The sequence below is a fragment of the Neovison vison genome, chromosome 10 (genome assembly GCF_020171115.1).
Source record: "Neovison vison isolate M4711 chromosome 10, ASM_NN_V1, whole genome shotgun sequence".
NCBI classification, from domain to species: domain Eukaryota; kingdom Metazoa; phylum Chordata; class Mammalia; order Carnivora; family Mustelidae; genus Neogale; species Neogale vison.
In genome coordinates, this window is record NC_058100.1 from 54,759,875 (window position 1) to 54,774,573 (window position 14,699).

Below are 14,699 nucleotides of genomic sequence, written 5' to 3' on the forward strand. Positions count from 1 at the left end.
TCTATGTAGGTTAATAACTCTCCTTTAACTTCAGTATTCTAAGGAAATTCTTGAGTAAAATGGTTTGATTCCCTAGTAACTGTCTCTAACTCTAAGAAGAAAGGAGAGAAAAGTAAAATATCTTTTAGAGAAGAGGAGCACTTACTGGTACTTTGAAGGGTGAGGTATTTACAGTGTCCATGGAGTTGGGTTTCTCTGATGTACTGGTCCCTGAGATACTCCGTCTGCGGGGGGACCTTTCTGCCGGCACCTCTGGAAAAGAAGAAAGAAATGTCATGAAGAAACCAAAATTTAGGATCTTTGACTACATTGTACAATTAGTGAGCTTTTCTCCTCCCACAAAAAAAAAAATTAGTTTGCTTTAAAGGTACATTACATTCTATCTCCACACGATTTATCTCTTTATCTCTGTGGTATTCGAACTCTCAAGGTACTAGGGAATCCTGGCCACACTTAAGAAATCTGTTTTAGCATGACAGATTATATCTGTGCACATATAAAAAGTAATTTTTTTCTGTGCACTTTTTAATATCTATAAATTCACTTAGTATTGTTTTCTTACAGTGTATGAATCTATTTCCTTGTCAGCAATATAGGAGTTAATAGAATCCAAAAACATTTTTGATATTCTTGGGAACAAAATACAGTTTTGTGTTGCATATGATTTGATGGTGTCTGCACAAAGGTCAAAGTTCAGTTCTGTGCAGCTAGGATGATTCACCAGCCTGCAGCCAAAGGGCCACGAGACGACTGAAAGCTGCTGCTAGGATAAAATAACATATATGCCTATGCAGATATAAAAATAGATCAGTGTCTCCTTGTGCTGGCAAGATGACCTTACTAAAAATCTTACTCTGGAATCCTAAGTCTGTTCAAATTGACCTAACAAGCTTCGGATTTTGCAGATGAGGTGATATTTTCTCATTTAATTACTATACACTATATTCAGGTTACATTTAAACAATTTTTTTCATAGAGTGATAAAAATATATGCATATATACATATGCACATACACACGCACACACAGATGATAGATATATACATATTATACCTTTATCACAACTGCTTCCCATCTCCACTTCAACTGACAGACATATAGGAATCCAGCTTCTCAGATAACATTAGATAATCTCAACATGGACAAGGAAAAAAAACACATCCTAAAAAAAGTATTCTGTATTATCTTCCAGATCTTAAAAAATAAGGAGTAAATCGTGACTCCGGAGACTGACATTTTGATTCCTGCTGTTCTCCCTTTAAAAGATAGATGCAGTTTAAACTTCCATTTCTGGCCTCCTGGCCCCTGGGATCCGTGCTACTTCCACTTAAGAGAAAGCGTTTTTTCTCTCGCTCCCTCCCTGTGTCTTGCTCTTCCCCCTCCCTCGCTACAGCTTGCAGAGAGCAAGCGAGAAAGAAACACACAGGACTGCAGCTATTCAATCAATCGTTCCGACTGCACATCCTCATTAGTTACTTTCAGGCTATTAGCAGACGCCCAACCACTGCCTCCCCTCAGTTACAGAAAATTTCACTGTATTACACTAATCTGCAGCAAGATAAAACATTTACTGAAATTTATATTCAGCTAGTGCCAAAAGGACACCATTTTACACAGACCTAGTAAGGTACACAAATCAATCCCTCCCATGAAAATCCAATCGGAAGTGCTTACCCTATTACTATCTTTGCACGCTGGACACTGATTTCCTTTCCATGACTAAACATATCTTCTGTGTGACATCTTGACCCGTAAAACATAAGCCAAATTGCAACATTCCTAATGACTGAGAGGTTGCCAACATAGCGTCTTATATGCCTGCAGTACAAGAAAGTCCCATGCTATCACTGTTATAAAATTACAACCAGTAACTGTAAGTCTCTCAACTTCTCTCTAAACCATCAGTGGTTAAATGAGCCTTAATGTACAAAGTCATTTTCAGAATCAGACACACACGACTTCTAAAAAAATGGCAGTATAATTAGCTAAAATTCATGGCATTGGCACAAAGCACCAAATTTAAACAAATCAGCTTTGCAAAGCACACGGAACAACAAGACCTTCAGACTTAGGAACGTGACTTTAAAGAGTGATTATCCAAGTTAGGCATTTCTGCTGTATGGGGGGCTGGCTGGTGGGGAAAGGGAATGGTAAAGATAAAAGAAAATTTCATCCTTCCTCTGAAAATGACCTATAATTAGATACATGAGATTGAATATTATAACATATTTTGATATCTGAATAATTGATGGAGAAACCAAACCAGGAGAAAATAAGTTCCATTAGCAAGAATAAAATGATCCAGTAAACAGTTTTCCTTAATTTGCAATGTTGTGAATAAGGGGAAAAACGGAAACTTATTTCCTCATTTTCTTTCAAATATCTAATTTTAGTTTTCAGGCATCTGAACTCACTAAATAAATATATTTCCAGGCTTTTAACAATGTGAAATTACATTGGCTAAAATGAGCAGCCACATTTTAAACTCTTAACAAATATGTTATTTGTTGTACTTTTCTCTATCTTTTAGAGTCTCTTTCTGCATCATGAAAAAAAAAAAAATCACAGCTCTGGCATAGCTTAAAGAATACCACTGGGCTCAAAAAGGAGAAATTAAATTTTTCTTGAAGTTTGAACAATTGCCAATAAGAGGGCAAAGCGGAAATAAGCTAACTAACTAATGATGAGAGGTCCACACTTCCTTTCTCAGCCCCCACAACAATGCAACTTAACTGAGAATGCACAAAAGGCCTTTGAATACCCAAGTTCTTTCATTTTCAGAAGATTCAGAACTATTTCAAAGCCGAGAAAAGAATATATACCCAAGCACCAATGGCCATGTAGAACCAGGTAGCAGCCTCAGCAAGGACCAAATTAACAGCAGCTGGATTAGCCACAGGGAAGCCTGCATATGAAACCGGTCCAGTTACCTTTAACTTTAAATCGTCAAGCAGAAAGGAAAGCTGCTACTATGCTCTTAAAGCCACATTTCTGCTGAGTTGGAAGGAAAATCTATACTGGTTCTAGTAGACCAAAATTAGACAGCTCTCTCCCCTGCCCCCTCTCATTCTACATATACCACATTATTTTCATCTGCTATAAAAATTATTGTTCTGTTCATGATCATAATATTTAATCACAGTCATTTTTAAATGTGCTCACTCTCTAAGATTGAGACAGAGACCTTATAATATTGTTCCAGTAAAGGTCTGAAGCTGTTTTGTTCACTTTCTCATCCTCTAAAAATATTTTTCATCTTCAGATTGAAAGGCAAAAAAAAAAAAAAAAGTTATGAAATATAAAGGCCTGGTTAAGTTTTAAATTTATTTCTTCATTTCCTGTGCCATTGGGTATGAACCAAGATGAAGTGACCACTTCTCTTAATAAGAGATAACCTGCAATACAGCTCCACATGGGACATAAATTGAACAAAGAGAACATGTGGATGCTTTTCTTAGCAGCTCTACCAATGATCTGTGTGATCTGGTGTAAGCCATCTCACCTTTTCTGCTCTGGTCTTCATTAATAAACTGGGTTATTCAGACCAACCAGAGATGAAGCCAAGATGAATGAGTTTATATGCTGTGGTGCAAAATTAGCTCTTCAGAAGAAAGGGCTCTCTAAATCCAAAGTCTGGTATCATAACATCATTTATTCTACACAATACCTATTTTCTTCCCTGTTCACGTGCCTTCTTTGGAAAGTGTGGCAAACAAATCAACAGTTGGAGCTTCATAGGGGCAAAGGCACTTTTGGTGGAGGACATGCTTGTTCAACAGACAGAAGTCAACCTCCGCCTTTAGAACCTAGTCGTTGTGTTGTTCATGGCCTTAATTCACTTATTAGGAAGTAAATGTCAAAAGTCATCTCAAGGAGCGCAAACAAGTAGGACAGTGTAAGGGAGATAGAGAGGTGCAGTAATTTCATTACAGTAGTTATAGTGAATGGGTAGTCGTGTTGAAGAGAGGAGATGTGGAAGTCATCCTGCAGGTTTAGTAGGGAAGAACACTACAGGCAGAGGGAAGCCAATATGAAGCTTCTAGGGTGAAGGGCAGGACGGAGGCCAGTCGCACCGCGGTTAATAGGGACAAAGAAGCAAGTCTGAGACTGGGGCAGGTGTGCTCAGGTCAGGTAGGCTGTGTAGGCCTATGTGTAAAGACCTGAGCTTTCTACTTTGAAGTGAAAAACGGCCTGGTCAAACAGATTTCACCAAAAGGTACAAATCGCATAGAAACCTTATGGCGATATACTTACTGGCACTTTCTAAATAATTTTCTTTTCAGGACTTTGAAAAACTACTGAAATAATTCTGGAATATTACTATGTTTGGGAAGAGAGTAAAGGTTAATGTTTATCGGATTAACTGAGGGTTAGGTTCCAAAAGCCTCTGAAAGTATCTTAGATGAGAAAAGTATCTGTTGTCCTTATGGCCAAATATCCATAAGCATCAGCTGCATTTTGTTATGCCCCAATAATGGGTCCCTGATGAAAGGAGTGAGACTGATATAAAGCGAAGGTCAAGCAAAGCTTTATTTTGCGCCAAGCATCAAGAATCTAACTGAACTTCAGGGACGCACCTTTTACACAAGAGAGGGCGACCCTTCTCTGTTTCACAGTCTAGCTTTTAAGGGCAAAGGCCATGCGGTGGGGTCTGGCAACCCACAGGTGACCAATAAGATTGTAACACACACGGGAAACTCCACAGTGATGCTAGGTGACCAACTGAGTTACAATTTACCCTAGTAGACATCTGACCCAGCCTATTACACCTTGATTGGGATTGGAGTCAAAAAGGGTTCCCAAAGGGTGGGGGCCCTTACTCCTTGGTGGCTGGGGAGACAGTATGCAACCCCCTACTGATCGGATGTCTCCACCTGGCCTGACCCACCCTTGGGTCTGGGCTTTGTTACCTGAAGCTGGTTTCCGGGACTTGTTTATAAGTGAATCCCCTGGGGGAAGGGAAGCAGGGACAGTTTAACTTTAATGAAAGCCTCTTGCTAAATATAAATAGGTCCTTACACATTTATTTTTGTTCAATCACATTTAACCAAAGTTCGTATACCATCACATCATATATATATATATATCTATACACACACACACATACACATACATATATATAAACATAAATAACATAAATATATATATTAACATAAATCAGATATCATGAATTTTGATAATGTTTGCCACTCTTAGGATGAGTTACCATTGTTAAGAAATGATTCAAAATACTTTCTCTAAAGAGAGATACTCTAAGTTATTTAGGGGCGCCTGGGTGGCTCAGTTGGTTGAGTGGCTGCCTTCAGCTCAGGTCATGATCTGGGGGTCTTGGGATCGAGCCCTGCATCAGGCTCGCAGCTTGACGGAGAGCCTGCTTCTCCCTCTCCCTCCACCTGCTGCTCTGCCTACTTGTGCTTCTCTAGCTCTTGGTCAAACAAATAAATAAAATCTTTTAAAAAAAGTATTTAGGCACCTCTTTGAGGCAGAATTATTTTTATGATAAGTTTAGCTAATATTGAGTTTGTTTTGTGCTAAGTGCTGGATCTGGACGCTATCTTTTCTTATCCTTGGGGCAGCGCCTAACAATTATTACTCTGTTAGATGAGCATCGGGGCCAAATTTAAAAGAAGAAAATAATACTCACCAATGTGAAAGTAATTTCTGAAAATTCAACACAAAAGATGATCAAAATGTAGAAAGACATTTATGTAAAAAGTTTTAATGTAATGTAATGTAGAAAGTTTTAATTTGGTGGACAATGATGTGCATGTGCTGCTAAAGTGAGCACAAGTGGACAATGATGTAAGGAACCCAAATATCCTTCTTATAGCAAAATTCTCTAGTTATGAGAGATCAGGAAACCATTACCTGCTCAACGGTGCGGTCAGTGCGGCATGCACAGTATGCCTCAATACTTCCCATGAATGGCAACCCAAGTCAATTCCTAGTAATTTTGTGTACGGAATCATAAAACATGAATGAATGTGAATGCTCTGTCAATTACAATTATTCACAGGCCCCTTAGTATTTTTGGTATTATATTTAGGCAACAAAAGGGGAATTCTTCAGCTCACTTCAAAAACCTTTTTAAAAATCAATAACATTCCAACAAAGTATGACAGAAAACTGAATACACAGCAAAATCTGTTCATGCACCCATTCATGTCATTGATATTTCAGGGTGTTGCTGTGAAGAAGCCAAATTCACTATCATCTATTTGCCTTTATATTGTGTAAATGACAACAATATATAAGATCGGTTATGTTGTGGCTCAAGTTATTAATGAATAAAATAAACAATGTTATTTATTTCAGCTGTGAATTCTGAATTAGGAGGACTCCTTTCCACGGGAACAGAGAAGATGTTTAAGGAACAGAATGGGAAGGAAGGAGTAGCATCAGGCAATGGGTTTGTATGGATCAATAAAGAAGGACCTCAAAAACAAATGGCAAAAGGTGAAAGAGAAAAGGCTTCATGAAAATGGGATTGCGTGCTTTGTTGATGGACTCCTAAAGGGAATGAGACCTTAAAAGATTTGGGGAGAGAACAATTTTGTAAAGGAAAAGTGACAAGAACAAAGAGAAGAAAATTACACACTGCATTTATAAAGCTGCCAACACCACAGCACCGGGGCGTTTTATAGACTTCATCCACCTGCTTTTCTGTAGGACATTTGCTGCTGTATCCCATTTTTATAGCTTTAAAGCCCGTGTACTGACAGTCACTACCATTCAGCTGCTCTGAAATACAAATGCCCAGAGCCACTTTAATTCATCCAATTTGTATCACTTAGGCTGCAGCACCTCATTCAAACAAGCAGACCTTTCAAGTTTGCATGCCCTCCACACTTACTTCAATCTGAACAAACTGGTGCTTAGTACACAAATGGGGTGAATTCTTAGTAAGTAAAGCCATTCAGTCTCCCCACCTTTTCTTTACTTCAGCAACGTTATTATCTATTATTGTTATTATTTTAAAACTTTCTTCTTATTAATGTAATAGGAGGAAGGTCAAGGAGCCTGGACACCCGCAGGTATTCCATTTCTCTACATGATGATACTGGATAGGATAGCAGAGAATAGTTTCAGTGCAAGTTAACAGTCTCAACCAGAAAGGCTAAGAAAACAGCGCAGGGATGTTTACATGGTAGTTAAAGTTTCAAATACAAAGTCTATCTCTGGTTCTTAGTGATATCCACCAGGGATCTTAATAATTATGATAAAAACAAAATAACAACCCCCTCCCCAAAATAACAAGGATACCTGCTACACTTAAACCACCATTTACGATTCCTTATTACATGCTAAGTGTTTTTTTATGAGTTACCTCTTCCATCATCACAACAGTTCTCTGGAACAGGGACTATCACCTCCTTTTACAGATAAGGAAAGAAAAGAGGTTCTATTACTCTGCCCATGTTTGCAAAGCTGGTCAAGGGCAGAATCAGGACTGAAACTCAAACAGTCTGGATCTAGAGTCTGTACTTTTTAATTACCATGCATGCTATCCTGTTCTCCAAGTGTTTTGTATTATGGGCTGTAACGGAGAAGAAATAAGATAAATAATCATGGAAACTCCAATTTTCCTCTTCCTAAAAATAACTCCAAAGAATTCTAACAATATGCACATGATTCTTCATACTTTAAAGAGAATTAAATCACTTACTGTGTTGAGGACCAAGTAACATACAGAACTGCTAAAACTAATATGACACTGTATGTTAATTATTCTTAAATTTTAAAAAAGTGTGTTATCATGTCGTATTCCACTTAACCAGTGATTGGCCAGCCTGGCTGTGGAGCTTTCAATCAAACACAGATGCCTAGCTCAGACCCACTGAATCACAACCTTTGGGGGAGGGGAGGGTATGGCCTAGGTATAAATATTTATAAAAAACCTCTCTAGGTAAATCTGATATGTCCTTCCTTCCTTCCTTCCTTCCTTCCTTCCCTCCTTCCTTCCTTCCATCTTTCTTTCCTTCTCTTTCTTTTCTTTTTTCTTTTCTTTCTTTCTTTCTTTCTTAAAAAGATTTACTTATTTATTTATTTGACAGACATCACAAGTAGGCAGAGAGGCAGGCAGAGAGAAAGGAGGAAGCAGGCTCCCTGCTGAGCAGAAAGCCCGATGCGGGGCTCGATGCCAGGACCCCGGGACCATGGCCTGAGCAGAAGGCAGAGGCTTCAACCCACTGAGCCACCAAGGCGCCCCTTCTTTTTTTATTTAAAAACAAACAAACTTTTTTTTTTTTTTTTAAACTTGGCCCCACGGATGCGTGGGTGGCTCAGTCTTGATTCTGGCTCAGGTCATGATCTTGGGTGGGGGCCCTTAAGTCCGGTTCTGTGCTTAACTCAGAGTCAGGTTCTCTCTCCTCTGCCCCTTGCCCCACTCACACTCTTCCTCTCTCAAATAAATAACATCTTAAAAATAAATAAATAAACTAGGCTCCATACCCAGTGTGGGGCTTGAACTCATGACCCTGGGATCAAGAGTTCGATGTTCTATTGACTGAGACAGCCAACTGCCCCTGCATTCCTTTTTTTTTTTTTTTTAAATTGAGATGTTAAAGACATATAGAATGATACTGGTTTTAGATGTACAACATAATTCAATATTCATATACTTGTGAAATGATTACCACAATAACTCTAGTTAACATTTGTCACTATACATGTACAAATTAAAAAAAAAAGACAGAATTAAATTATATTCTTTGAGGGATAATTGATTGCAAAAAAAAAAAAAAAGTCATCAGAGAAAACTCTCAATCCTGGAACACTGATGCTAATAACAATGTTCTAGTCAAGAAACGAAGAAACAAAAAAAAAACAAGAAACAAAGGAAATGGACTAAGGAGAGTGAGGTGTTTTAATGCAATGGTGAAAAAATATGAACAAAATCAGAAACAACCCATAAAAAAATCTACTACTTATTCCTTCAATTAAAAAGCCCTCCAAAAAATAACCTGCCTCAGGGGGAGGGATGATAGAGCACAGAGGATCTTTAGGGCAGTGAAAAAACTCTGTATAATACTATGATGAGGGATGCATGTCATTACACATTTGTCCAAGCCCAGAGGATGTACAATATCAAAAACAAACCCTAATATAAACTATGGACTTGGGGTAATTATGATGTGTAAATACAGATTCATCAACTGTAACAAATGTACTACTCTGGCAGAGAATATTGGTAATGGGGAGGCTGTGCATAGGTGGGGAAAAGGGCATATGGGAAGTCTTTGTACCTTCCTCTTAATATTGTTGTAAACCTAAAACTGTTCTAAAAAAAAAAAAAAGAGCATTAAATGAAACAAAACTCTGTCTTTCTATCCTCCTAAAGTAATCTTCAATACACCTAAGTGAAGAGATAACTACTTAGTTCAATTCTATGAGACACAGATAGATAAATAGCATTAAGGTCTTAGGTTTTACAAAGAATAATCTTTAAATAAAGAACATTATTCAACATAAGATGACATTTTTGAAGATTTCAACCCAGTTATTTGTAAGGCTCTCTTAATCTCACAGCTTCATTTGGTGAATAAGATTTACATTCAACTCTGGAAGGCACTATGTCTTCTAACTTTACAGAGATGTAAGAACTTTCAACTTTTCTATAACCAACTTAACATGTTCTCTTACTTAGTATGTTTTATATATAATTGTAGGTTAAATCTCTGATTTATTCATACCATGATTTCAGTATTCATCTTTAAAATCTTAGAAAAAAAAATTGGTCTTTGATTATGCCAGGGTCTTTTAAGACTAGTTTGTAGAAAACAAACAAAACAGAGGATCATAGGGGAAGAGAGGGGAAAAAAAGAGAAATCAGAGAGGGAGACAAACCATAAGAGACTCTTAACTATAGGAAACAAACCGAGTGTTGATGGTGGGGGGATGGGGTAACTGGGTGATGGGCATTAAGGAGGGCACGTGACGTATTGAGCACTGGGTGTTATATGCAGCTATGAATCATGGAACTCTACCTCTGAAACTAGTAATATGCTACATGTTAATTAACTGAATTAAAATAAAAATAAATTTAAAAAAGACTAGTTTGCGGTTTATTCCAAAACAGACATTAATAAAAAGTATTGAAAATATTGAAAACACAAATATTTGGCCTCTAATATAAAGACAAGCACTCACTCTTATACTGAGGACCAACTATATCATATAGCACTGGACAAAAACAACAAATATTTACATTGGACATCACTTCGTAGCAAAGGTATCAGAAAAAGGAGAATCCTGCGATGTTGATTTGTACTCCTTATGCCACCAACACTGCCAAGTCTCATTTCAAAATGCCTTTGGCTTCATTTTGTCCCCTTTATTTACACTACTATCTATCACCCTAGTCCTAGACTTTTTTATCTTCTTACACAGATCATGGCAGGACTGTCCTAACTGATCTCACTGGCTCCTGTCTTTTTCTGCTGAAAGCTATCTTGCTTGCCATTACCAGATTAGTTTCCCTAAAACATTACTTTCTTGATGTAATTCCTTCCTAGAGGTCTTTAGACAGTCAGGCACTGGAAAAAACCACCTGGCCCCACCTTTCATAGTCACGCTTTTCTGTCAACACTCTCCAACAAATTGCCTTGGACAGATGATCTTTGATCTCAAACTGGCCATATTCATTCCCCTGCATTTGTGTTTGCTAATGGTTTTCACCTATCTGCCAAATCTTAGGGGACCTTCATTTTCAGTGTCAGTTCATCTGCTTCCATAAAACCAGCTAATTGTTGACATTTCTTTGATTTCTAATTAATACATTTGGAGAAGTTCATATTACTTGATCACATGTTCTTTAGTTTCAGGTACCAAACTACATTCCTGCCCAGTACAGTGTTCTGCAACTGCTGTCTTGAATAAGGTTTGAAATAATGCAAGATTTGAATAATAGTGATCTCGTCTCAATTTTTATATAAAGCAAGTTTCAGTAAATAGAATTTAAATACGTCTCCTGCAATGTTCTCATAAACCAATTGCACCAATTCTTGTTTGTTTGCAGGGAATATAAAACAGGATAAAAAATAATAATTAGTAACAAATAAATTTATAAACAACTAAAAAATAATTCGGCATAGTCTGGACACATTTTCTTTTCTCCTTTAAAAAACACATTGGGGGACGCCTGGGTGGCTCAGTGGTTAAAGCCTCTGCCTTCGGCTCGGGTCGTGATCCCAGGGTCCTGGGATCGAGCCTCACATCGGGCTCTCTGCTCAGCAGGGAGCCTGCCTCCTCCTCTCTCTTTCTGCCTGTCTCTCTGCCTACTTGTGATCTGTCTGTCAAAAAAAAAAAAACACCACATTGGGTCATATAGACTTGCCATTTTTTTGAATGTTCAAATGGTAAAATATCATTTAGTATACAACTTCATATGGTTCAATACAAAATTTAATAATTTAAATAAAAATTTAATACATAATAATACATTTTCTAGTTATTTCTAATTCACATATAGAATTAAAGTGAAACATATAGTTAAGTTTAAGAATTGCTCTTTTTAGGGACGCCTGGGTGGCTCAGTTGGTTAAGCAGCTGCCTTCGGCTCAAGTCATGATCCCAGCGTCCTGGGATCGAGTCCCACATCGGGCTCCTTGCTCGGCAGGGAGCCTGCTTCTCCCTCTGCCTCTGCCTGCCTCTCTGTCTGCCTGTGCTCGCTCTCTCACCCTCTCTCTCTGACAAATAAATAAATAAAATCTTTAAAAAAAAAAAAAAAAAAGAATTGCTCTTTTTAGGGGCGCCTGGGTGGCTCAGTGGGTTAATCCTCTGCATTCGGCTCAGGTCATGATCTCAGGGTCCTGGGATCGAGTCCCACATCGGGTTCTCTGCTCGGCAGGGGGCCTGCTTCCTCCTCTCTGCCTGTGTCTCTGCCTACTTGTGATCCCTGTCTGTCAAATAAATAAATAAAATCTTAAAAAAAAAAAAAAAGAATTGCTCTTTTTATGTATATTAATTTTACTCTTCAGTTATAATTGAGATTTTGATAAATAAGCTTCATGAAAGCTTAGGTTTAAAAGTTTTGAGGTATTTCCTTCTAGGCATCATTCTTTTTGAAAATTCACAAATTTCCAGGTTTTCTTCAGAAGCACATTTAAATATAATAAGGTTTAATTCTTGATATCTTATTCATTTTCATTTTCTTTAGAGATCTGTTCAGCTTGATTTTTTTTTTTAAAGATTTTATTTATTATTTGACAGAGAGAGAGAAAACACAATCAGGGGGAGCAGCAGGCAGAGGGAGAGGGAGAAACAGGCTCTCTGCAAAGCAGGGAGCCTGATGCGGGGCTTGATCCCAGGACCCTGGGATCGTGACCTGAGCTGAAAGCAGATGCTTAACTGTCTGAGCCACCCACGCGCCCCTCAGCTTGATTTTCTTAAAATTTGTATTTGTACATCCTGCTCAGAAAAAATTCTGAAAGAAGTTTTTTCTTTTTCTAAGGAAATTCCCTAAATGAAGGATGTAAGACTTAAACACAAAGGGAACCATGACCACCTGTGGGACGCAATAGAGATTTAACTGCCATACTTAGGGGTTAGCATGACTCTTAGGATTTTTTGCTTCTTTTTAAGTTTCAATATCAGAAAGTTAATTTGTTCATTTCTCATGAAAAACTGAATTGCCACAGATTGGAAATAGTAATGCAAGTGTAATCCAGCATTCATTCTTTTTCAGAAGTCAAGCCTCATGAGAAATCAAACCACAACAGATGACGGATTTTAAGATACTGATTCAGTCTCTTTCACGGTTAACAGTTATAAGCCTACTTACATTTTCTGTTTCCTCCATAGCAGGTTTAATAAATTACACCTTTCTTTAAAATATCCACTTTCTCAGCGTGACTGGGTGGCTCAGAAAATTAAATGTCCAACTCTTGACTTTGGCTCAGGTCAAAATCAAGAGTTGTGTGGGGCTCTGTATTGGGTGTGGAACCTACTTAAGATTCTTTCTCTCCCTCTTCCCACCTAAATAAGATGTCCATTTTCTCTAAATTTTCCAAATATCATAAAGTTGTTTATGAGAGAGTCCTATTTTTCAAGACTCTGATTTTCTATAATTATGTCCCCTTTTCATTTCTAACATGTTTCTTTGTGCTTTCTTTTTTGTCTTTATCAAATCTTGACAGTTTTATCTATATTCATTGAATTTTCTAATAAAACTACTCTTGGCTTTTTTATTTAAGATTTTATTTATTTATTTGTGAGAGAGAGAGAGAGCACAAAGTAAGGGAAGCAGCAGGCTCCCCACTGAGCAAGGGGCCTGATGTGGGACTCGATCCCAGGATCCTAGGATCAAGACTGGAGCCAAAGGCAGATGTTTAACTGACTGAGCCACCCAGATGTCCCAGGAAAGCTTTGTAATGTAAATTTTTGTTACTAATTTCTAACTTAGTTCAACTATGATCAAGAGATGTGTTCTGTATGATACAAAGGCTTTAAAATTTATAGAGATTTGTTTATGTCCACAGTCTATGGACTGTTTTCATGCAGATCCCATATGTGTATGAGAAGACTATATAATTGCTGGAATCAGAATTTAATACATGTCCATTAACTCAAGCTTATTGTGTTTTTTATGTCTTCTATAGCATTACTAATTATTGTGGATAGAATTGTAGATTTATCAATTTCTCCTTATATTTCTGTCAACTTTTGCCTTATAAATTTTGAGACTTTGTTACTGGATGCATGTAAGATTGTAGTATCTTTGTAGGAATTTCTACATTTTATCATTAAGTGACCTCCTTTACTCCTAGAAATGGTTTTTGTCATAAAGTCCCATTTTATCTTGATTTCATATCATTGCTAACATTCTTTAATTTGCCAAAGAAATCTTTTTCCAAACCTTTTACTTTTAACCCTCTGGGTCCTTATGTCTTTCTCATTCGCAACATTAAAAAAGAAATTGAGTCTGGCTATCTTTACCTTTTAACATTTTAAACATTGTGTTCTCTGATATAGTTGGATTTTATTTCTACCATCTTAGTGTGTTTTCTACTCACTTTTTCAAATGCTTTTTTTCCTGATTTTCTGTCTGCTCAGATTGATCAAGTTTTAAAAATTCATTTTCTCCTCTACTGCTTTTGAAATCATGCACTCTATTTCTATTCTTTTAATAGCTGTCCTTAACATTTATACTTAGAGTCCAATGTTAATCTTGATTTCTATCCTTCTCTTCAATAATTCAATGATCTTAAGAAACTTCAGTTCGAATTACCCCCTTCCTACCTAACACATATATTGTTGTCTACTATTCTAGTTTTATCTTATCAGAAATGTGGTTATAAATTCCTAGGGCATTTTTATCCTCTTTCCTCCCTGACCAGTAGCCTAGTCTAATACAAGGAAGATTTTTCAGTGACCAGATTTTTTTTCTTATTTTCAGTTATCAAGGGACCCAGTCCTATGAGGAACAATGGGGTGAAGATTTTGGTTCCTTTTTTTTTTTTTTTTTTTTGGTTTTATTTTTTTAAGCAATAAAAAACACCCAATGTGGGGCTCAAAATCAGAACGCCAAGATCAAGAGTCACATGCTCCTACGACTGGGGCAGTAAGGTACCCCAAGGATTTCCATTCTAATTCCTCGCTTTGTTTGGAGCCTAGGCTCATTTCCTATCTTGTAGCTATTAAAACTTAACTCTCTAGGGGTGCCTGGGTGACTCAGTCAGTTAAGAGTCTGCCTTCGGTTCA

The 14,699-nt window shown here is 37.4% G+C and overlaps 1 protein-coding gene across 8 annotated transcripts in view; it reads right to left on the reverse strand.

Annotated features, from left to right (window-relative positions):
* Positions 1–14,699, reverse strand: part of RASAL2 (RAS protein activator like 2) — a 357,312-nt gene that overhangs the window by 86,527 nt on the left and 256,086 nt on the right. For 7 of the 8 annotated variants that reach the window (XM_044267341.1, XM_044267340.1, XM_044267339.1 and 4 more), the window contains one exon: positions 146–252. In XM_044267341.1, coding sequence (XP_044123276.1) covers positions 146–252 — 107 coding nt within the window. Of the gene's footprint in view, positions 1–145; positions 253–1,052; positions 1,139–14,699 lie in introns of those variants that run through there. The other variant, XM_044267343.1, reaches the window with a different exon arrangement.